The 22,527-nt window shown below is 37.0% G+C and overlaps 2 protein-coding genes across 2 annotated transcripts; one reads left to right on the top strand and one right to left on the bottom strand.

Annotated features, from left to right (window-relative positions):
- Window positions 1-6,026: 6,026 nt before the first annotated feature.
- LOC112141714 (zinc finger protein 568-like) lies at window positions 6,027-12,914 on the bottom strand (the record flags this gene model as incomplete). Its single annotated transcript, XM_024264864.2, is given in 2 exon segments — window positions 6,027-7,074; window positions 12,529-12,914. Coding segments are annotated over 2 exon segments (1,205 nt in total), but the record flags the coding sequence as incomplete, so codon positions are not given.
- A 522-nt stretch (window positions 12,915-13,436) lies between these two features.
- LOC112141716 (gastrula zinc finger protein XlCGF57.1-like) lies at window positions 13,437-22,527 on the top strand. Its single transcript, XM_024264868.1, has 2 exons — window positions 13,437-13,487; window positions 19,586-22,527. The coding sequence occupies exon 2, from the start codon at window positions 19,915-19,917 to the stop codon at window positions 21,385-21,387; it is 1,473 nt and encodes a 490-aa protein (XP_024120636.1). The 5' UTR covers window positions 13,437-13,487; window positions 19,586-19,914; the 3' UTR covers window positions 21,388-22,527.

The following is a 22,527-nucleotide window of genomic DNA, read 5'->3' as shown; positions in this document are numbered from 1 at the left end:
CTCCCCCTCCCCGCATCATTGACGGTCAACCAGCCTACACTGTGCGGCGTCTGCTGGACTCCAGACGGCGGGGTCGGAGTCTCCAGTACCTCGTGGATTGGGAGGGTTGCGGTCCAGAGGAGAGGTCCTGGGTCCCAGCCTCCGGGATCTTAGATCCTGCCCTCATAAGTGGGTTTCATCACCGCCACCCGGACAAGCCTGGCGGTACGCCTGGAGGCATCCCTTGAGGGGGGGGTACTGTGGGGTTTTCGGGACCGGATATGACTGTTTCTGTTTCACCTTTTGTTTTCGCCCCCTCACCTGTTGATTTCCTTCTTACTTCCACCTGCCCTCTTAATTTAAACAGCTGTGTTTCATTACGTTGTTATGTTTATAAACTGCCTGTTTTCCTGCACTCCTCGCCAGATGGTTCTGTGCGCTTTTTCGAGTGCTACGAGCTTTCCAGCCTTGTTTTTGATCTGCTACTTTTTCCCAGTATAGATTTCGAGAAAGTAATTAAACTCAATTCTAAGGATCATCCTGCCTCTGCGTCTGTGTCCTACCCCGTACCTGACAGTGAGTCCACTCTCTGGATAAGTTGGCATTTGCTGCTTCATGAGCACAACATGGAGCTGGTTAGCATATGCTATTAATTCCACATTTTGACTGTTTCCTGTACACACGACATGATTTATGATGATACGTTTATACCAGTGTCCACAATAATCAGAGGAGGAGGTCCAGGAGGGAGAGCAAGACAACCTCGCACTCCCATAACGGGCGAGATGCAAGCAACAGTCATTGACCATGTCATTGTTCATGGCAAAATAATGGATGAAGCTGGGCTAAGAGTCCATTCAAACCTGAGTAGGTTCACCGCGGCCAGCATTATGAGGGCATTCCGACAACACAAAATGTGTTGAACTCTTGCTTTCTTTGTCTCAATACAATTTACAAGTATGTGAAGGTAGTCTATTGACCACAAATCTTTCTTTCTTTAGAAGTGAAAGAATGCTGCATAGAGGTGGGAGGGCTGCCATATTTACAGCGGCACAAGAAACCTTCATTGCGGATATGGTTCGTAAGAACAACCTCATCACACTTTGGGAGATCAGAAGCTAAGTCTTTGCCGATGATTTCAGCTTAGACCATTGATGAGGTCAGCTTGGTCACAGATTCTGCATTGAGTCGTGTTACAGCAGTGTAGATGCTGTATTTTCTATAGATTTATATTCTTATAAAATTCACAGTCTAAATGTCTAATCCTCTGCAGAGACCTACTGTAAGAAGATCTGTTACTGTAAAGTTTTGAAAATCATGCATTGGCAGTTATGAAGCAAAGAACCTTCTCACAAATTGAGCTTTGTGTTTTCAATTGTTTTGATGAAGTGTGTAATGATGAGTGTTGTGTTTACAGTTTTGAAAGCTTCGAGTTCCTCTTTTGGTGTGAAAGCTTAAGTTTTGAAATTGTAAGGTGCGTCTGTGTTTATGTAGCTTTAGAAAAGGCTGTTGAGTTTATACATTAGAAAACATGGAGGAAATATTTGTGAAATGTGTTTTTTTGCATTTGAGAAAAACTGTAAAACATCTTAGCCTCATTAATCCTTTCAATACACTGAAATGTTTCTGGGAAGAATTGGCTTGTTTTTCTTCACTTTTGAAGCACTCATTAAGGTTAATGATGTTTGAATGCTAGATTTAGCAATCTTACAATCACACTTTCAGAAACGTATTAGTTAAAGCACATCCATTCTACTTTTTCTTATTCCGAAAAATATTTTGTTGTGGGAATCAGACAACATTGGCTGTTCCCTTACACAAACAAAAATTTTGTAATTTACCGAAAGAAAAGCAGCATGAATTTCTGGATAAAAGCAACTTGTATATGAGATAAAGTCGCAGTGCTCAATAATGTGATCATTAAATAAAATTAATTTGACCATTTTATTACAATGAAAGACATTGAAATTCAGGTAGATTCAGTTGAAGTCATACTCTTAAAAAGAAGTGAAAATTGTTCTGATAAAGTCTTGGGAAATATTGCAATACGTATCGTATCGTGAGACATGTATCATGATCAGCATTGTATCGTCCGACTCTTGCAAATACATATGCTTGGTTATTTTAAGAGTGATTCAAATGATTTATCAGTGTTTTGTTTTACCTGAATGACATTGAGTTTATATCGTACAATATCTATTTGAAAATATCATGAGAGTCTATTTAATTATATTATCAATATTTAGTCCTAAGAACGTCTACACACAGAAGGTGAATTTCAAGGGTCCTGTCCTTCATGCAGGCCACTTGTGATGGTGAGCTGAGCCCAAGCCCAAACCTCTGAACCTGGTTGGACTATGCTGGAGCCTTCCGAGGGACTTCCTCCATCTTGTGCTCAGTCTGTTGCTGGTAGGAGGTATAGTGGTCTACAGACTTTTCTCACAATTAACCCTTAACCCTCATGCTCTCTTATGCCCTTTTAATCACATTGAGGTGTTAACCATTCCAACTGACTCTCCATCGGACTATTTTTTGTCAAAGTTTTTGAAGTCTATTGGAAAACAATGCGTCTCCTTTCGTGCTTCTTTTGGTACTTTTTCAGACCTCTGCCAGTTATTACTCAAGAAGACTCAATGCATAGTGATGGTGCATGTCTGTCACGCCGTATGTCACGTGCTTTCGAGTCCAGTAATATATATCAATGGGTGATTCTAAGCCAGAGGTAGATCACCCCGCCCCCCTCTATGGGATGTTACTCATTAGTTACTCAGTACTTGAGTAGATTCTAACCCAAGTACTTTTTTTACTCTTACTCAAGTAATTATTTGGAAGCCTGATCTCTACTTGAACTTGAGTACTATTTGGTTAAGTAACAATATTTTCACTTGAGTAAAATTTTTGAAAACTCTACCCGCCTCTGCTCAAGACCAACAAATACTGGTTATTGATAAGTGGATCATTATACTTGAATATTCAATTTGATTCTAAATATTATTTTTTTCCTGTATGGTCATTTTGTCTGCTTATGTATAACCTGTTTTTCTATATATAAATATATATATACCAAATAAAAAGCAAATTCCCCCAATCTCTGCCTTCTCTCTCCTTGAGCTAACCTCAAGTTTTCTGAGAACCTTAATTATTATTATTTATTTTTTTAACAATTTCCTTAAGTTTATACTAATCAGAATTCGGGGCAATACATGCTACAATTGAAAATGCTATTATTCTTTCAACATGATTGTCAGAACTCAGTGCTGGTAGTGCTAGTTACCCTGTACCAAAAACCTGAGTCACTGAACACTATTCACTTGTTGATGCACTGAAGTCCACAAAGTTTGTTGCAGAGAAAATACTGGCTTTATATACTTGGTTCTGTCAAAGAACTGATCCAAACTGGAAAAGGTTCAACAAGTGTTCTGGTCAGACACAAAGGAACAACTTGTAGAGTCTCACTAAAAAAGGAGCATCAACCACCTTGTCTCTGAAGTCTCTTCATGATGGTCACTGGACAGTTCATTGAGCTGGAAGAAAGTTCACAATCAGCTCTGATGGTTCTTTGTTCTTCTGAAAATGGTTCTTGATTTGGTTTTAATGAAGGTTAAAGAACATTTACATTATTTTATTTATTTAAAAAAAGAGGGATATTGTTTCCAACTGTCTCATGTTTATTCAATAATCCATGCAGATAGGGGGGGCACACTACTCCATTGTTGATGTTATGGAGGAGAAAACGTAACATGGTTGTGCTTTTCTGACTGTCTGATTTGAAAGTGGCTAAATAAAGTTTTTCAGAGGACTCTTGTTTATTGACTTCAGTCTTCTTTACATCGCCTGACGGAGCTCTGTGATCTGACCTCAGTCCTGAGCTCAGCAGTCAGAACTGGACTTGGGGAGTCTAGCTTTGGAACCTGCAGAGAACCAACAAACTGCAGAAATCCACACTGTGGGAAAGACTCCACACTTCTGCCTGATGTTCACGTCCACTTTATTCTTCAAAGACTGTGACAGAACACTGAGAACTAAAAAGAACAAAGAAACACTTCTAATCTATACTACAATACAGGAATCACAACACAAGACATAAATAACAGTCTTTTATGATCCATCTCTTCCTTACAGCAATTTAAAGAAAATATTTTCTTCACCAAATTATTTAGTCACATGACTCAACAAATATTTAGTATGGAATGTAGTCATTTGTTGTCTAAAATGACAATGAAAGGTTCAAAGGTCATGTAAAACTTGTCAGAAATAAACATGCAATTACAATATTTATAGTGTTGTCATAGTAACAAACAAATTTAGACAACATACACAATGTCTCAGCATAAACTGAAACGCAAAAGGTCAAAGCAACAACTTTATGCGACAAGAAATGGCTACGACTCCAAAAGAGAAATAATAAAATTAGGTGTACCCCAGGGATCTATTTGTTGTTTTATTTATATAAAATAATCTGCAAGTGTTGGTAAATCCAAACTTTCCATTTTATTTTATGATGACACCATTCTTTAGAATTCTCATAAGGATCTAAAAACAGTTCTAAGAAAACTAAACAAGGACTTAAAAAAACACACTACCTGTTTTCAAGCCAACAAATTAGTTAAAAAAAGACTCAATGTATTCTCAGGCGGGAAAAAACAACAATTAAAAATTACATTGAAAATGAACAAATTGAAGAAGTTTAATCCATCAGATTTTTAGGAATCCTGCTAGATGACAAATGCTTGGGGGAAAAAAAATCACATTGGTGTAGTCTACAAAAAAATGACAAAATCTCTGGGCATCATTAGAAGAATAAAAGATTATGTACATTTGAGTTATTTTGTCACAGTACTATTTCCTAATTTATCCATGTCTCTATTATTTATATATTACTTGGGCAAGTACTACTAAGGGTTTTTGTTCGTTTGGCCACACATTTTGTTTATGGTGATCCAGTCTTCAAAATTACAGCTGTTAAACATTTCTGAAATTAATATTCATTAAATAATTACATTTTCTGTACTGATCAATCAGGGCAAGATGTTACCATCTTGAATAAACCCACATGGGTTTCTGTAACACACCATCAGATGAATTGATTTGTTATTTTTTATTTTGTCTGTAATTATATGTCCTTTTTATGTGTGTAAATAAATCAAATCAAACTTTAAAACTAAAAAAAATAAATAAAAAAATCTATCAAATTTTAATAAAACCAGCAAAATTGAGCAATACTTTTCAAGTTTTCATAATTTCTTTAACTCAAATTCATAAACAATGTAAGTATAAAAAAGACATTGTACCATCTAAACTGGTAAAATCCATTCAAGAGCTGAAGATTGAACTGTTTTGATACACCTGAAAGAATGAAATTTAATGGAAAACTTTATTGACAATCTAAAAAAGTAAAGCTCATATCGTAAAGAATCATACAGATATAAATGTGATTACTACATCACAAATAATAAAGTCAAAAACTACACTACAAAGAACAGAATTCAGAAAAAAAGTTTAATTTTATGCATTACTCACTTCCGCCTCCTTTCAATTTAATTACTGTCTTAAATTGTGACAAACTCACATTTTTTTCCAGAAAAGACTTCTCTTCTGTGTTAATTCTCATATCTTTTGAGGCTGAATGCCTGATAAAAACTTGTATCGCATTCTTTCAAGAAAAATGCTTCTCTCTTGTATGAGTTTTCATGTGTGTTTTGAGACTAGACATTTGAGTATAACTTTTATCACATTCTTGACAACAAAAAGGCTTCTCTCCTGTGTGACTTCTCATGTGTAAATTGAGACTAAACATACGATTAAAACTTTTATCACATTCTTGACAACAAAAAGGCTTCTCTCCTGTGTGAATTCTCATGTGTGATTTGAGACTAGAAATTTGACTAAAAGTTTTATCACATTCTTGACAACAAAAAGGCTTCTCTCCTGTGTGAATTAGCATGTGCCTTTTAAGATTGTTCATCAGACTAAAACTTTTATCACATTCTTGACAGTAAAAAGGCTTGTCTTCTGTGTGAGTTCTCATGTGTACATTGAGAGTAAACATTCGACTAAAACTTTTATCACATTCTTGACAACGAAAAGGTTTCTCTCTTGTGTGTATTCTCATGTGTGATGTAAGATGAGATGTTCGTTTAAATTTTCTGTCACATTCTGGACAACAAAAAATTCTTTCTCTTGTGCGAGTACACATGTGTTTTCTGAAATTAGACAAGTAAACAAAACCTCTACCACATTCTTTGCACACATGAGGTTTTCCATCAGACTCAGCTCTCATGTCGGCAGACACATTGTGTGCAATTATTTGTCTTTCACCAGACTTAATAGAGGAAAGTTTTGTTTCTTTTGGAGATTGTTTGTGTTCCTCTACTAAAGTTTCCTTCTTGGATTTTTTTCTAACATCAGAGTCACACTGACTTTCTGACGTGTGAGAGCTGGCCACACTTTGGACATGACTTCTGTCTCTTTTCTTCCTCTGATCTCTGTTCTGTGGCTCTGTCTCGTCATCTGTAGTTGATGTTGATTCTTCATGTTGGTTTCCTTCTTCATCCTGACTCTCAGTTACACTGAAGCTCTTCTGTTTGTTTAGATCTGCTTCACTGTGATCATTTTCCTCATAAGAAGGAATCATTATCAATGTATCAATCTCCTGCTTTAGATCAAGCTGTTCTTCATTCTGACTGATGCAGATGTGTTCTTGCTCCTCTTTAACCCATGGAGGTTCTGGTTTATCCTGTTCCTCTTTAATCTGTGGAGTTTCTGTATCTCCCAGCTTCTTTTTAATCTGCAGAAATTCTGTTTTCTCCTGTTCCTCTTTAATCTGTGGAAGTTCTTGTTCTTGCTGTTCCTCTTTAATCTGTGGAAGTTCTTGTTCTTGCTGTTCCTCTTTAATCTTTGGAAGTTCTTGTTCTTGCTGTTCCTCTTTAATCTTTGGAGTTTCTGTCACTTCCTTTTTCATTTCTATCTGCGGAGGTTTTGGTTCCTTCAGTTCCTCTTTAGTCTGTGGAAGTTTTAGATCCTCTTGTTCCTCTCTTAAGTTCCCCTGCTGGTTGCAGAGATCTTCCTCTTCAGTCACCCAATGCTGGGGGAGGACTGCAGGGACACAAACACAGGAGTAAATCATTTTAAAGGACTTTGTGTATTATTAACCATTCACCCACCCATCCATCTTCTTAACCTGTATTATCCAGTTCGGGGTCATGGGGCTCCCGGAGCTCAAACTGGCTACTGTTGGGCAAAGACAGGGTACACCCTGGACAGGTTGGCAGTCCGTCACATGACATCACAGCACAACACACACACATCCACACCTAAGGCAAAATGTAGACAGTGGTGGAGGATTCACAGGACATCAAGAAGTTGTTTGATTTTAGTTGCTTGATATATTTTAGTTAATTCAATTTTCAGCTAGACGAAGTTCACACCAATAAGACTCAACATGAGCAGATTCTGAAAAGTGCTGGAGGAGGGCATGCAGCTCCAAGTTCCCAATTTTTAATGTAAGCATGCCTAGGATAGCACAAGGATTACAATAACAGCATGGTGATGTAAAGTGCAAATAAAGGCTCAAAAAGTTTGAATGGGAAACGTTTTTCAAACAGCGGCAAAACTTAAGATTTTTCAACAGAAAAACAAACATTTATTTTGTCTGGCTGTAATTGTTGAGCTTCATTCATGAATCGAATCGGACCGCCACCTAAGCAACGATCTACAGCTCTAATCTCAGCACAGTGCAAGCTAAGCCAGCTAGCCAGGTTGCTATTCGCAGCGCTAGCCACATAAGTAAAGCTAACTTAGCTAGCATCCCACCGCCCTCTCAGCAATTGAGGAATCCCCAGGATGAGTTTGTACCAGTGAGAAAGAAACACAAAGCTAAATGAAGGGACCCAGTGTGTAACAGGTTTTCTCCCCTCAGCGACGCACCAACTGAACTGAAAACACTGATCATCGGCTCATCTGAGGTTAAACAAATAAAGCTCAGGGGAGCTACAGTTAGATGTTACCTGGGAGCCAGAGTTGGTGACATCAAAGGAAACCCCCGAATGTTAGCCCAGAGCAAGGCCAGGTTTCGTCGAGTCATAATTCACACAGGCGGCAATGATCGGTGTGTAAACTGGCTAAATCTGTGTCAGACAGTAATTTTCTCTGGTCCTCTGTCAAACTTGGTTAGTTATTAAATCTAGTCGCTTTTCATCTTTGAATCGTTGGTTAGCTAAATCGTGGCTTTGTGGACATTTGGAATGTGTTTTAGGAAAAGCCCGGTCTCATGCAGAGAGATGGCATTCATCCCAGTGGACGGCGCGGCTCTTCTTTCCAGAAACATTTCTGCTAGCTTTAGCCATGGAGCCTGACAAGTCAGAGAGGAGACCCGGGGAGAGTGCAGCAGTTTAACCCTCGTGCTCTCTTATGGGGTCCAGATGACCCCACCCTTACATTGAGGTGTTAGCCCTTCCATGACAAAGGTGGACACGACTTCATGTCTGTCACTGGACACCAGTAAAGATCAACAATCATTGAAAAAAAAGCTTAGCGCACTGTCTTGTGGGGTCCAGATGACCCTACTTTTAATGTGAACAAGCCAAGGAAAGCACAAGGGTTACAACTCTCCCCTGAGTGGTCTTTAACACTGGTGCTAACCCCAAACAGAGCTAGCCCAGTAATTCTTACTGCTTATGTGATGGAAGGCATAAGAAAGGAATGAGTCACAGAAACAAAAACTATGTCATTAAATGTGGACAACAAAACATTCAATTTCCTCAAAGTCCCTTTTAGTCAATGAATTGATTAATGATAACAAACTTAGCCTGCTAGCCCTAAGAGAAACCTGGTTAAAACAGGATGATTATGTTCGGTTGAACGAAGCAACCCCTCCTAGCTATGATAACTAACAGAAATCCAGGATTTCTGGGAAAGGAGATGTGTTAGCAGTAATTTCAGAGTCACGCTTACTTCTTAACACTGAAGATAAACGCATTTGTAACTAATTTGAAAGTCTTGTATTATCTATAAATCAAACAAACGGAAGGATCAAAAAAGCCATTTTATTCATAATTATCTCCCTCCTGGCCCGTATTCAGAATTTTTATTCGAGTTTTCTGACTTTTTATCAAATATTATTTCAATGATACCATGCAAGCCCTCAGGGGAACACTTCTTTGTTGCCCCTCTGAAGCTTAAGCTTGTTAGACAAAACAGAGTAGCACCGTGGTTTAACGCTGAAACACGTTCCCTAAAACAAATAACTCGTAAATTAGAAAGAAAATGGCGCCGTTCCGGATCAGAGCACTCTCTGAATGCTTGGAAATGTAGCCTCTTAAGTTATAAAAAATCCCTGCGTAAAGCGAGAACTCAATACTATACAACTTTGATAGCAGAAAATGCAAATAATCCAAGATTTTTAGTACTATAGCCAGGCTGACCAGCAACCACAGCTCGGTTGAACCACATATTCCTGCTACTATCAGCTCTGGAGATTTCCTTCAATTCTTCGATAGTAAAATTTCAAATATTAGACACAAGCTAAATGTGGTTATTCCCACTATCAACCCAAAGCAGGCAGAAGTTGTAGAAATAAAAGCATCCATAGAAACGTCTGTAACATTAGACTGCTTTACTGCTGTGGACCAAGCAGAAATAGCATCAGTTCTTAAGTCTTCCAAAACCTCCACTTGTCTCTTAGACCCAATCCCCACTAACCTTTTTAAAGAAATATTCCCCCTTATTAGTGAATCAATATTACTATAATAAATACCTCTCTAGAGACTGGTTATGTGCCTCAGTCTTTTAAATATGCAGTTGTTAAACCTCTTTTGAAAAAAACCAGCCTGGATCCTGACATTTTGGCCAACTATAGACCAATATCTAATCTCCCATTTATTTCTAAAATCCAAGAAAAAGTTGTAGTTAGGCAGCTGCAGTGCCACCTACAGGACAACAGTCACTGAAGATTTTCAGTCAGGGTTCAGACCTCACCATAGCACTGAAACTGCACTGGTCAGAGTTGTTGGCTTCAGAAAAGGGACTAATCTCTATTTTTGTTCTGTTAGACCAAACTGTTATTAATTTAACTTTTATGCAGATAACATGCGGTTGTATTTATCCATTAAACCAGATCAGAATGACCACCTAGAGAAACTGAATTCATGCATCAGAGACATTAAGACCTGGATGACAATTAATTACCTCCTCCTGAACCCAGAAAAAACTGAGGTCATGATACTGGGTCCTAAACACCTGAGAGATGCTCTCTCAGATCAGATAGTCTCCCTGGATGGTGTAAATGTTGCCCCCAATTCTTCAGTCAGAAACTTAGGGGTTTTATTTGACCAGGATTTATCATTTAAGGCTCACATATCTCAAGCTTGTAAAACTGCATTTTTTCACCTACGTAATATAGCTAGGATCAGGAATATGTTATCTAAAAGTGACACTGAAAAACTCATCCATGCATTTGTTACGTCTAGACTGGATTACTGTAACTCTTTACTAGAGCTGTCAGGCAATTAAAATTTTTAATCGCGATTAATCGCATTTTGTCCAGAGAAAACTCGCGATTTATCGCAAATTTACATGTGGCCTTTTTTTAAGAAAAAAATGTGTGGTTCGTGGAATTTAGCGGTTCTACATTAATTATGAAAACAAGAATGACAAAATTAATAGTTTTCATCAGAAATACTTTATTTTGTAACATTGTATTGAGATAAACTTTCTTAACAATAAAAGGCTGTAACATAAAATGCCTAACAAAAGCCCAAGTGCAAGGGAAGGGCATTTTAAATTCAAAACTTCAATCAACGTTCAGTAAAATAAAATAAAATAAACATCAAAAATTACATTTCTATAACACTTTCATGTTCATTTTTTTGTCAGGACCAAATCTTTTCCTCCTTGTAAGTTTCAAACTGTAACTTTTTAACATAATTATGAACTGGATATATAGCATTACCTGTGATAATGCTCCCTCTTGAGGGAGATAATTGTTCATGTTTTTAGTGAGACTTTAGACTCTTCACTGTTTTAACGTCTGTGTTTGCTCATGAATTTGGCCACCAAAGATGTTAAAGTTGGTAGCGGAAGAGGCTGAAAATGATAGCTAACAACGCTGAAGCTGATAGTCAACTAAATATTAGCTAAATGCCAAATTAGCCTAAAAAACTAAGAAAAAAAAGTTAGATTAACCAAAACAGCTAGCATGAACCTGAAAAAAATAGCTAAATTTCAAAGTAGCCTAAAAATTTTAAAAAAGGCCTACGCTAGCCAAAACAGCTAGCATGGAGTATTTTATTAATCCCAAAGGAATTTGCAAAATTCATAAATTTAACTCCAAAACACCCTAATAAACGAAAAAGAATAAATTTGCCAAAACAAGTAGCATTTAGCTGAAATATTAGCTAATCTCCAAAAAAGCCTAAAAAAACTGAAGAAAAAAAAACTAAATTAGCCAAAACAGCTAGCAGAATGCCAATTATGAAAACGTAAAAATCACAACTTAAATAAAAACAGGCATAATTTAATTCCAGAATAAATCAATTTAAACCTTAAATAACTTTCAATATTTTACTCTGCATAAAATGTATGTTGTCAAAATTATACAAGTTAGAAATGAGCGCAAGATAACATCGGGTCATTAATGACAATAAAATAAAATAATCTGGAGGGCCAGATGGAATCACTCAGAGGGCCAGATCTGGCCCCCGGGGCTTGACACATGATGTAGAGTATCAGACAAAACACCTGGGCTGCTAAATGTATCTGATGCTGAAATGTGAAGAAGGTGTTAGTTGATTGTTTTAGCTACAATTGAGACAGAAACAGTCGACGCAGGACCACTGCCTCTGATGGAAACGTGAACATTTGGTGGGAAGACTCACAGTATGGGGTCAAATCAGGATCAGATTAAAGAGAACCAAAAAACAGATTGAAAACTTGAAAAATGGATGTTGTAACTGAAAAAAAGAAGTGAAATTTGAAACCTGAAAAAAAAATGAAAATTTGAAGAAAAAAAACCCCCTGAAGATTTGAAAAGTAAAAGAGTGAAAACCTGAAAAAAAAAACTAAATGAAAAATTAATAATTAAAAACAAATTATTCTTAAGTAACAGCTGCTGTTTTGAATTTTCAACTTTTTTTTTTAATCTTAAAAAAAGTTGAAAATTCAAAACAGCAGCTGTTACTAAAGAATAATTTGTTTGTACTTTTTAATTTAGTTTTTTTTTTTCAAGTTTTCACTCTTTTACTTTTCAAATCTTTAGTCTTTTTTTTTCAAATCTTCATCTTTTTTAATTTTCAATTTTTTTTTCCAGGTTTCAAATTTTCACTTTCTTTTTTTTCAGTTACATCTATTTTTCAAGTTTTCAATCTGTTTTTTCGTTCACTTTAAGCTGATCCTGATTTGACCCCATATCACAACATCAAGCTAACATTAGCGGTGAAGCTAAAATGGCAGCAATATTGGAGCTATCCAGCCGCACAGTTTGGATCCATATAACAGAGCTGAGACGAGGAAAACAAAGACGGTGATGGATGTATTTGTCTGCAGTGAACATACCTAGAAGGTGGAGCTGAAGCTGCGGGTTCCAGGTGATATCCAGCAGTCTGCGCTGACCATCGTCATTCTGGACGATGGTTCCTTCTCGGAATCTGAAGGTTTCTTCATCAGCAGAAAGTTGTTCTCTGACAGACTCTTCCAAAGGTTCTGAAGACATGGTTCCTGCAGCTGTAAAATATCTTCAGCTCCAACAGACACCAACCGAACCACGTATGGCTAAATCTCTGTAGAAATCTCACAAACGTCCGAACAAAACACCCACCGTCGTCGTCTCCACACAAGCTAGCACAGCTAACCTGCTAGTGCGGCCACGTGCTGCTTACTTCCGGGTCACGATAGGAACGTCACACAAAATAATTCAAAAGTAATGCTCAATCTCTTTAAAATGCTACAAATAAAATTAAAACAAAAAACAAACACATGTTTAAAGTTTTCAGTGCTTAAATAGACTTGATTTTGTTTGTTTTGCATTATTTTTGTGTGACGTTTCTCTCGTGACCCGGAAGTAAGCATGACGGCCCGCGCTAGCATGCTAGCTGCGTTAGCTTGTGCTGAGAGGACGGCGGTGTTTCGTTAGGACGTTTGTGAGGTTTCTACAGAGATATAACGATACGTGGTTCGGCTCAGAACAGTCATCTTTAACTAAAGTGTCGTAAATGAGTGAATACGTGTTGAACGTGAAGACAACGTGGCTGTGATTGTGAGACTAGCAGATGATCGGAGCTGCTGCTGTTCAGAGGACTTTGGTGTTTGTTGGAGCTGAAGATCTTCTGCAGCTGCAGGAACCATGTCTTCCCTTCAGTCTCTGAGAGAGTTGATCAGCGAGCGACTCGCTGCTGCTGCTGAAGAAATCTTCAGACTCTGTGAAGGAACCATCGTCCAATACGAGCAGGAGCTCTGTCGTCAGCGCAGACTGCTGGATATCTGCTGGAAACCACAGCTTCAGCTCCACCACATAGGTAAGTTCACTTCTTCTTCTTCTTCTTCAGCATTCAGATCCAGGTTCTAGTGGACCCATGACTGCTTCTGTAACTGGTCCAGAACTCTGCGGTCCTCATCATTTCCAGAACCCATAGACCGTTTATAATGAACTGGACAAAGCAAGGTGTTGACGTCACGGACAAGTTTTTTTCTTTTTAATTTCTCAACTTTTTATTTGCAAAATTCAAAATTACTCATCTTTTTTTCCATTTGAAACATTTAAACTAAAATCAAAAAGCTGTATAACATCTTGCAAATAGTAAACTAGAACAAAATCTAAGCAGCAGATAAAAAACTATAGATTTGTGTAAAAATTATAATATTAAAGAAAAAAACATATAATACTTAAATTGAAAGGAACAATAAAAAATATATGAATATTAAAATAAAATTAGAGAATAAAAGAATTGATCCAGGTAAAACATTAGACAATTCAAGAGTTTGTAGCTTCTATATTTTTGTAGGAATTTATAAAAAGCACAAGATCACTTTCTCTTTCAGAAAACAACATTTATAAATAAAAAAATATTGAAAATGAACAAAATTGTTCAAAATAAACATTTTTTAATAGAACCAAATTGAATGTTGGGTTATGTTAATAAAATAACAAAATTAAAAGTTTTTTTTTTTTGCTTTTTTATTGTCAAAATAAACATATTCAATAAACATTTTTTGAAATTGAGGTCAAATCGATGAATTCTGTGTTCTTCACAAATCACATTTGAAGAGAAATTCAAAACCACCAACAATTTGATCCAAATATGAAGGGATGATAAACCAGATTGAATGTTTGTGTTTGAGAACATTTTTATTCACTGTGATTTCATTGTAGCGTTCATGACCTTCATCCCGCCCTCCTCAACAGTTATTTAGATCAGTCAACAATTGTCTTTCCTTTTCTTCATTTTAAAAGATTTCTTTGCTTAAATTGATAGATTATTTTATGACATCATATTTAAAATAGTCCTATTTTATACCAGGTGACACAATAGAGATCTTTTCTTTGACTGATAATCAAAGATGTTTTAACCACATTACATTATTGATTATCTTTTAGGAAGCCTGTATTCAATTTCCAAGAACTTTTTCTTTCTGAACTTTCTGTTTTAGGAGTTAAATTTATAGATATCACACAATGATCTGTTGGTCCCTCATAGGAACTGTCTTACCTCCAGTCTGTTTCATTTAAAAAAATAATCTTGTTACCGGAACTTCAAAGTCAGACACCGACTTCAGTCTGGTTCAGGCCGGTCCTTGAACCAGTCTTGATTTTATTTTTTAGAGGGTGGTCAGCCCGCCCCTCTCCCCATCTTAAAATGAACAAAGTAATGAACAGGTTCAGGTTGTTCTCTATTTTCATTCCATCAATCTTCTTTGATCATTTAACACTTAAACAGAGCTCTTCTGTGAAGTAGCTTCAACTATCGAGTAAAAAATTGCAAAAATGATGTAATCTAGTAAATCTAGATGATAATCAGTCATGTGAGAAAGTTTAGTGACTTTAGCTTCAATATCTTCAGAACTATTGAGCATTTTGAACCAAATGTAAATCATATCTTCATCTAAAATTCTTCAAAATGAATGAAGACTGTTTTAGCTTGAATATGATGATGAGTATTCATGACTAGCTGATATCATTAGAACCTAGAGCTGGGCGATATGGCCAAATAAAATAATCTCAGATTTTTTCTTTCCAAATTCGATTTTCGATTTTAATTTAATTTTTCCCCTCCCTCTTTTTATTTGATTTTTTTTAAACAAAGGTTACAAATGTCAGAATATTTTTTTTACAAAATCAGTAATTGCAAAATATTTTAACATCTTCTTTGGAAAGTGCCTCAAAGACTAAATGCAACTAAATACAAACTGTAAAAATGTTTGTAGAACAATGCAGCAGGTGTTTTGTTAGCTACTGCTAGCTTAAGCATCCTATGTTATTTTAAAACATGTTGAACACAAACACAGAGGAAGGTACAACATAAAAACAACCTCAGAAAAAAGCACTTTCAGTGCTTAAGGAATTCCTTAAATCTCTTATTAATTTTTGCTCTCTAGTTTTCTATGAATATTTCTATAAAAAGTTTTATTTTCTATCACAAATGAGTTGTTTATTCTCTTTAGCAAAGCTAAAAAGACTCCTTTACCCTAAGAGGAGATCTGTCAGTCAGTCACCTGTTGTCTAAACCTATTTAGGAGGACAAGTCTTTTCTAAAAAATGTTTAAAGGGGCCCTACCATGAAAATTCTACTTTTTGAGGTTTTAAATGCATTTTACTGTTCATTCCTCACTATAAAGAACCCCAAAATTGTATTTTGATCTGTTCATGCATTTAAAAGAAATCCTCTAAAATCCTGCACTGTCTGCAGCAGCCCCTCCCATACCCACGAAAACAAACAGTTTGAAACGTTCTTACGTAAGATGGATGCCAACAGCTCCCTTCAGGAAGAGTCTGTGCTGCAAGCTCCGCCCCCAGATTACAGTGAAAACACACCCACCTTCTCCGCGGAGTTGTGGTACTAATGTAGTTCTCCCCTGCGGCCAGAATCTGTAATGTAAACACAGTAGAAATGAGGTGATCGGTGAGCCGCGGACAAATGTAGAGCATTAATTGTCATGTTATCCAAAAGGAAATAATTGTTCCAACTGTTTACTTGTCAGAACGTTTATTTTAACACCACTGACAAACGTCTATTTAGCTTTTCTGTGTTTCCTACATGGCGCGCTTGGGCTACTGCCATGAAAGCTTTATTGTAGTTTCAACAGAGTTTTCTTAAAAACAACACCATAAAACCACAACGATGAGACACGGAAACTCACTAAAATGTGGTCGGATTAATTCATTCTCAATAAAACAACTTTTACTGTGATCCACATTGATTCTACCGACATGTCTTTTAGCGTATGTACCATAGACTGTATATAAGAACTGGACTGATCAAGCCCCCCTCCTTCCGTGTTCCACATATGAAGTACCACTGGGTTGCAAAAAGGCCAAAGTCCCATTGACTTACATTGGGAAACAGACAGTTATTTCTCAGTCATTTTATATGTAAGTAAGTAAGTCTTTATTTATATAGCACTTTTCACAGAGGACCACTCACAAAGTGCTTCACAAAAGATAAAATACAGGACAAATCAATAAAACAGTACATATGAATTATAGTGTAAAAAGATAAAATACTAATAGCAGACAAAAACTCAAAGGTTGGAGGAAGGTAAAATAAAGTTAAAATATCAACTAAAAGCTTTACTAAAAAGAAACGTCTTCAATTGGCTTTTAAAACACTCAACAGAGTCAATCTGACGCAGTGGCAATGGGAGAGCATTCCAGAGTTTTGGGGCAACTGTCTGGAAGGCAAGATCACCTCTGAAATTTTATATGTCAGAATAATCATTCTTCCTCTGCTGGTTTCTGATTAACTTCTTTTTTCTAATCCTAATTTTTTTAAGATTTCTTATTATTATCACAAGTTATTCTAGTTACAAATTGACCAATCGGATGGCTCAATAAGCGTTTGTGGGTCTGACGTCGAAAGTCTGGGGGGTTTGATTGACAGATGACGAGTAGCCAATGGGAGCAGACTTCATCAATGGGTCCGTGAAGACCTTTTAACACCTACTTTACAATTCAACAATGTACCAATCATTGTCCTACTGTTGTTTTCCTCAATGGAATGTACCGATGCAGCAGTTTAAAACAACAAGAGGAGCATGCTGTCGACATTTTTAGATGAGGATTTACTCCGTAGAAATAGATTTCACTCTGAGGTTATGTGCTTTAGACTTTTTTTGTTTGTTGCGTATATGCGCATAAAATAACAAACCAAAGTTTCATCTTCGCCGCACTTTTCCAGCTTCAGCCTGAATTAGACGCAGCCGTCTGAGGAGCTCGAGACAAACTTCAATGGATGTTGTTGTATTTTTAAACTGAAAAAAGATTCAGCTGTTCACTTGTTAGGATGGTTATTTATTTGAAATACCGCCGAACGCTTCTCACGTGCATCTGATCAGACTGTAATGTGGCCGCGCATGTGAAGTAATGCTGCAGCGCGCGAGAGGGACACGCGCAGTTCGGGCACGGCGTCACCCAAATGGTCCTTTTATCTCGACAAAAAGGAATAAATGTAAGTAAATTCAGTCAATGGCAGTGAGTGCACAAGCATTGATAGTGAACGTTTGTTTTCTACTACAAATGCTCTGGTTAAAAAAAAAAAAACTACTAGATGCTACTTTTAGTCAAGAAAAATCTCACTGATCCAACCACAGGTAAATTCAAAATATAGTTGTTGTGGTTTATTTTTTCATCATTCTTGTTTGTAAAAAAACTTGAATGCCTGTTTTTAAAAAGTTCATTTCTATTAACCATTTATTATGAACATCAGTTTAAAACTAAGCAGTAATTTTTGAACTTTGAGATTGAAGTATTTAGTTTACATATTATTATATTGGGCATTATTTGTATTGAAAAAATGTCCCTGTCACTAGTGCTGCCACAAACGATAATTTCAATAGTCGAATAATATCTTAGGGCTGCACGGTGGCGCAGTGGTTAGCGCTCTCGCCTCACAGCGAGAAGGCCCCGGTTCAAATCCCAGCTGGGACCTTTCTGTGTGGAGTTTGCATGTTCTCCCCATGCATGCGTGGGTTTTCACCGGGGACTCCGGCTTTCTCCCACCGTCCAAAAACATGCTTCATAGGTTAATTGGTGACTCTAAATTGCCCCTAGGTGTGAATGTGAGAGTGAATGGGTGTGTGATTGAGGCCTTGTGACAGACTGGCGACCTGTCCAGGGTGTACCCCGCCTTCGCCCATCAGATGCCGGGTTAGGCTCCGACACCCCCGCGACCCCGAAAGGGAAGAAGCGGTCAAGAAGATGGATGGATGGACTAATCTCAGACTATTTTTTTCAATTAGTCGACTAATTGGTTCGTGCGGCGACTGGATGTAAAATACTCATCTTAACCATCATTATCTTTAAACTTGAGTTTTGAGTGAAATGATGATTAAATCCATTATCAGAACTGTTTATTTAAGATTAAGCAGAAGATAATAAAATGTAAACCTAATCTTAAAATAAACAGTTCTGATAATAGATTTAATTATCATTTCACTCAGTCATCTGACATGTGTACATGTTGGAGGATTGATCAAACACATAAGATCTCTTCATTTAGTGTCATGTCAGGAGTCGTTAAAAACAAGTTTATTTTACTATTATTAGATCACCTCATGAAGAAATGAGCATAAACGGCACAAATGTAACTAACAAATTCATTATTGATACATAATAAAACAACAAATTATTCTAATTCGAAGCTCTATACAAAAGATTTTGGTTAATATTTTAACAGAACCCTCAACCCCCCCCCCCCGCGCAGCTGTTACGAGCACGCTAGTCTGTCCTTCTCTCCTCTTTCAGCCCCGCGTGACACGAGACGCGCGGCAATAGACAGACTGTCTCCTTTTTTCTTTTTTCATGGAGGTTCTCCTCTAAATCAGGTGTTTAAACTCCTGATTTTAAAGCGTGTCTTCTCTCCCTCAAACTCTGTGGGTCTGTCGGTCACAAACAGCTGCGGAAGAATAATCCAGTCGGACCGAACCATTTTCAATGTAGAGAGGGGGGTCCGGTGACGATGTTTCCAGAACAAAATATATAAACATTGTTACCTTGACATTAAACATAAAAGTATTTGCGATTATTTATTGGTTATTGGTTTACTGAAATCATGTTTTCTGTTGTGTCCTTTTGTCATCATTCGGGGCCTCTGTGCCCCCCCTCTCAGTCTGGGCTCCTAGAATCAGCCGCTCCGTAAGAAAAAGAAGAAGAAGCGCGGCTCCTCCGGGGGTTTCTCCCGTGTTCATTTAAAACGAAAGTTTATCGCAATAGACTCATTTCACCATCGAGAAAAAGTACTACTGCAATAACGATAATTATTGTTTTATCGCCCAGCCCTAGGTAGTACCGATGCACTTTAAAAATGTAAAATTGTAGGGCTTCTGACTGAGGTCATTTAAAATTTATTAGGTACTTAACAATACAAAAAACTGATACTTTCTTGTATTTGTGTCCCTGCAGTCCTCCCCCAGCATTGGTTGACAGAAGAGGAAGATATCTGCAACCAGCAGAGGAACTTCAGAGTGGAACAGAATGATCCAGAACCTACACAGACAAAAGATAGACTGGAGGAACTAGAACTTCTACAGATTAAAGATGAACAGGAGGAACTAGAACTTCCACAGATTAAAGAGGAGCAGGAGAAAGTAGAACCTCAACAGGCTGAAAAGGAACAGAGGGAACCAGATCCTCTACGGATTGAAGAGGGGCAAGAGTATCCAGAATCCCCAGAGATTGGAGAGGAGCAGGAGGAACTAGAAACTATACAGATTACGGAGAGTTATATCTTGATGGAGTATCCTGCTTGTGAAGAAAATAAGAACACTGAAGTAAATCGAAACAATCAGCAGAACTTTAATGTAACTGAGAGTCAGGATAAAACAGAATTTCTGCAGATTAAAAAGAAGCTGGGAGATACAGAAACTCCTCAGATTAAAGAACATGAGAAACCAGAACCTCCATGGGTTAAAGAGGAGCAAGAACACATCTACATCAGTCAGGATGAAGAGCAGCTTGATCTAAAGCAGGAGATTGATACATTGAGGGAGATTCCTTCTTATGAGGAAAATGATCACAGTGAGGCAGATCTAAACAAACTGAAGAGCTTCAGTGTAACTGAGAGTCAGGATAATGAAGTAAACCAACATGAAGAATCAACATCAACTTCAGATGACGAGACAGAGCCACAGAACAGAGATCAGAGGAAGAAAAGAGATAGAAGTCATGTCCAAAGTGTGGCCAGCTCTCACATGTCAGAAAGTCAGAGTGACTCTGATGCTCGGTATAAAAAGTTCAAGAAAGTAATTTTGGTTAAAAAATGTGAACCACATCCAAAAGTAAAGAGAGTTTCCCATTTAAAGTCTAGTAAAGGAACAAGAACTGCTCATAATATGTCTTCCCACATGAAAACAAAGTCTGATGAAGGACTTTATGTCTGTGAAGAATGTGGTAAAAGTTTTGGTTCCTGGTTCAAATTCAGAACTCATATGAGGATTTACAAAGGAAAGAAGCCTTTTTTATGTAAAGAATGCGACAAAAATTTTAGCGATGGATCTAGTTTCAAAAGACACATGTCAACTTACAGAAGAGAAAAGACCTTTTCTTGTAAAGAATGTGATAAATGTTTTAGCCTTTTGTCTTATCTCAAAACACACATGAGAACTCACAAGGGACCACATTGTGGTAAAGAATGTGATAGAAGTACTAATCAAACATCTTGCCTTAAGGCACACATGAAAACTAATTTTGGAGAGAAGTCTTTTACGTGTAAAGAATGTGATAGAGGGTTTAGTCAAATATCTCATCTCAAAAGACACATGAGAACTCACACAGGAGAGAAGCCTTTTACATGTAAAGAATGTGGCAAAGGTTTTAGTCAAATGTATAATCTCAAAACACACATGAGAATTCATACAGGAGAGAAGCCTTTTACGTGTAAAGAATGTGATAGAAGTTTTAGTCGGACATCTAGTCGCAAAACACACATGAAGATTCATACAGGAGAGAAGCCTTTTACGTGTAAAGAATGTGACAGAAGTTTTAGTCAAATATCTAATCTCAAAACACACATGAAGATTCATACAGGAGAGAAGCCTTTTACGTGTAAAGAATGTGACAGAAGTTTTAGTCAAATATCTAATCTCCAAAGACACGTGAGAACTCATACAGGAGAGAAGCCTTTTTCTACACAAAAATATTCATTAATAATGTCAAAATTTGAGTCAAAGCAAAATAAAGGAAAGCTCACAGCCAAGGCATCATAAGAGAAAACAAAAATAGTTTAAATTGGAAAATTTAAATATTTTCAAAAGTTATTTCTTTTCATTTTTTACTGAAAAGAGGCTGGAATTTTGCACAGAATTAGTACACCAAGATAATAAATTCTTAACCCATTCTTTGGTAGTTTTATTTAACAAGTAATAAAAAACCACTCAAGTTTTCCCTGTTTAGACATTTTTAATTTAAATAGTGAATACATATAATATTCAAAACTCCCGAGGGCCCACACTAATCTACTAAATAACTCCAAACACTTGCCAAGGCTTCAGTGAGCCTTAAAAAGCCCTATATCATTCGAAATCCACTTTTTAGAGGTTTTAAGTGTATTGTGTTATTTCCTCACAAGAAAAAAGAAAACCACTAGCAAAGCTGTCTTTTGCTCGATTCATCTCCGAGCAACGCTCTCCTACCCTGCTCTCTGAGCTCCAGCCCCAATCCATGAAATCGACTGAGTCCTCACATTCATATGTATGAACATGGGGGAACAGCCCCTTCCAGGAAGTGTGTACGCTGCCAGCACTGCCCTTAGGCTACACTCCTTCAAAACACTAGTATCGACTCTGAAAAGCAGTGGTTCCTCTTGCACCTAATCTCTAATCACCTTTGGAAACAAAAGTTACATACAAGCGTTTTCAGTTGTTTGAGTTTTTGTAACAAACTGGAGAAACATTCTAATTAACATGTGAATCAAAATTTTTTAAATATGATGGTAAATTTGATTAAAAAAGATGTAAGTGTCGGTACTTTTGTAATATTGTTGAGGTAATCTTTGTGGTTGTAGTTTATGCTGAGACAATGCTGTCTAAGTCTGAGTTACCATGACAATAGGAATATTTTAATTCTCTAATTCTTTTTTACACTTTATGTGATTCGCTACAATGTTGTCTAAAAAAAAAAAATTTGCAGTTTATATTTTGTTGAGTCGTGTTAGCAAATAACAGTTTTGCGAAGGAAAGGTTTAGTAAAAATGTATTACTTAAGAGATGGATAAAGAAACATTCTGGTGTTTGTGTTGTTGTGATTCCTGTTTTCTAGTAGAGATTAGAAGTGTTTCTCTGTTATTTTTAGTTGTCAGTGTTCTGTCTTAATCTTTCCTGTGAAGAATAAAGTGGACGTGAACATCA

Source organism: Oryzias melastigma, unplaced genomic scaffold, assembly GCF_002922805.2.
Source record: "Oryzias melastigma strain HK-1 unplaced genomic scaffold, ASM292280v2 sc00270, whole genome shotgun sequence".
Taxonomy (NCBI): domain Eukaryota; kingdom Metazoa; phylum Chordata; class Actinopteri; order Beloniformes; family Adrianichthyidae; genus Oryzias; species Oryzias melastigma.
The sequence above is the reverse complement of the archived record's forward strand: the minus strand, read 5'-3'. Positions and strand labels throughout refer to the sequence as shown.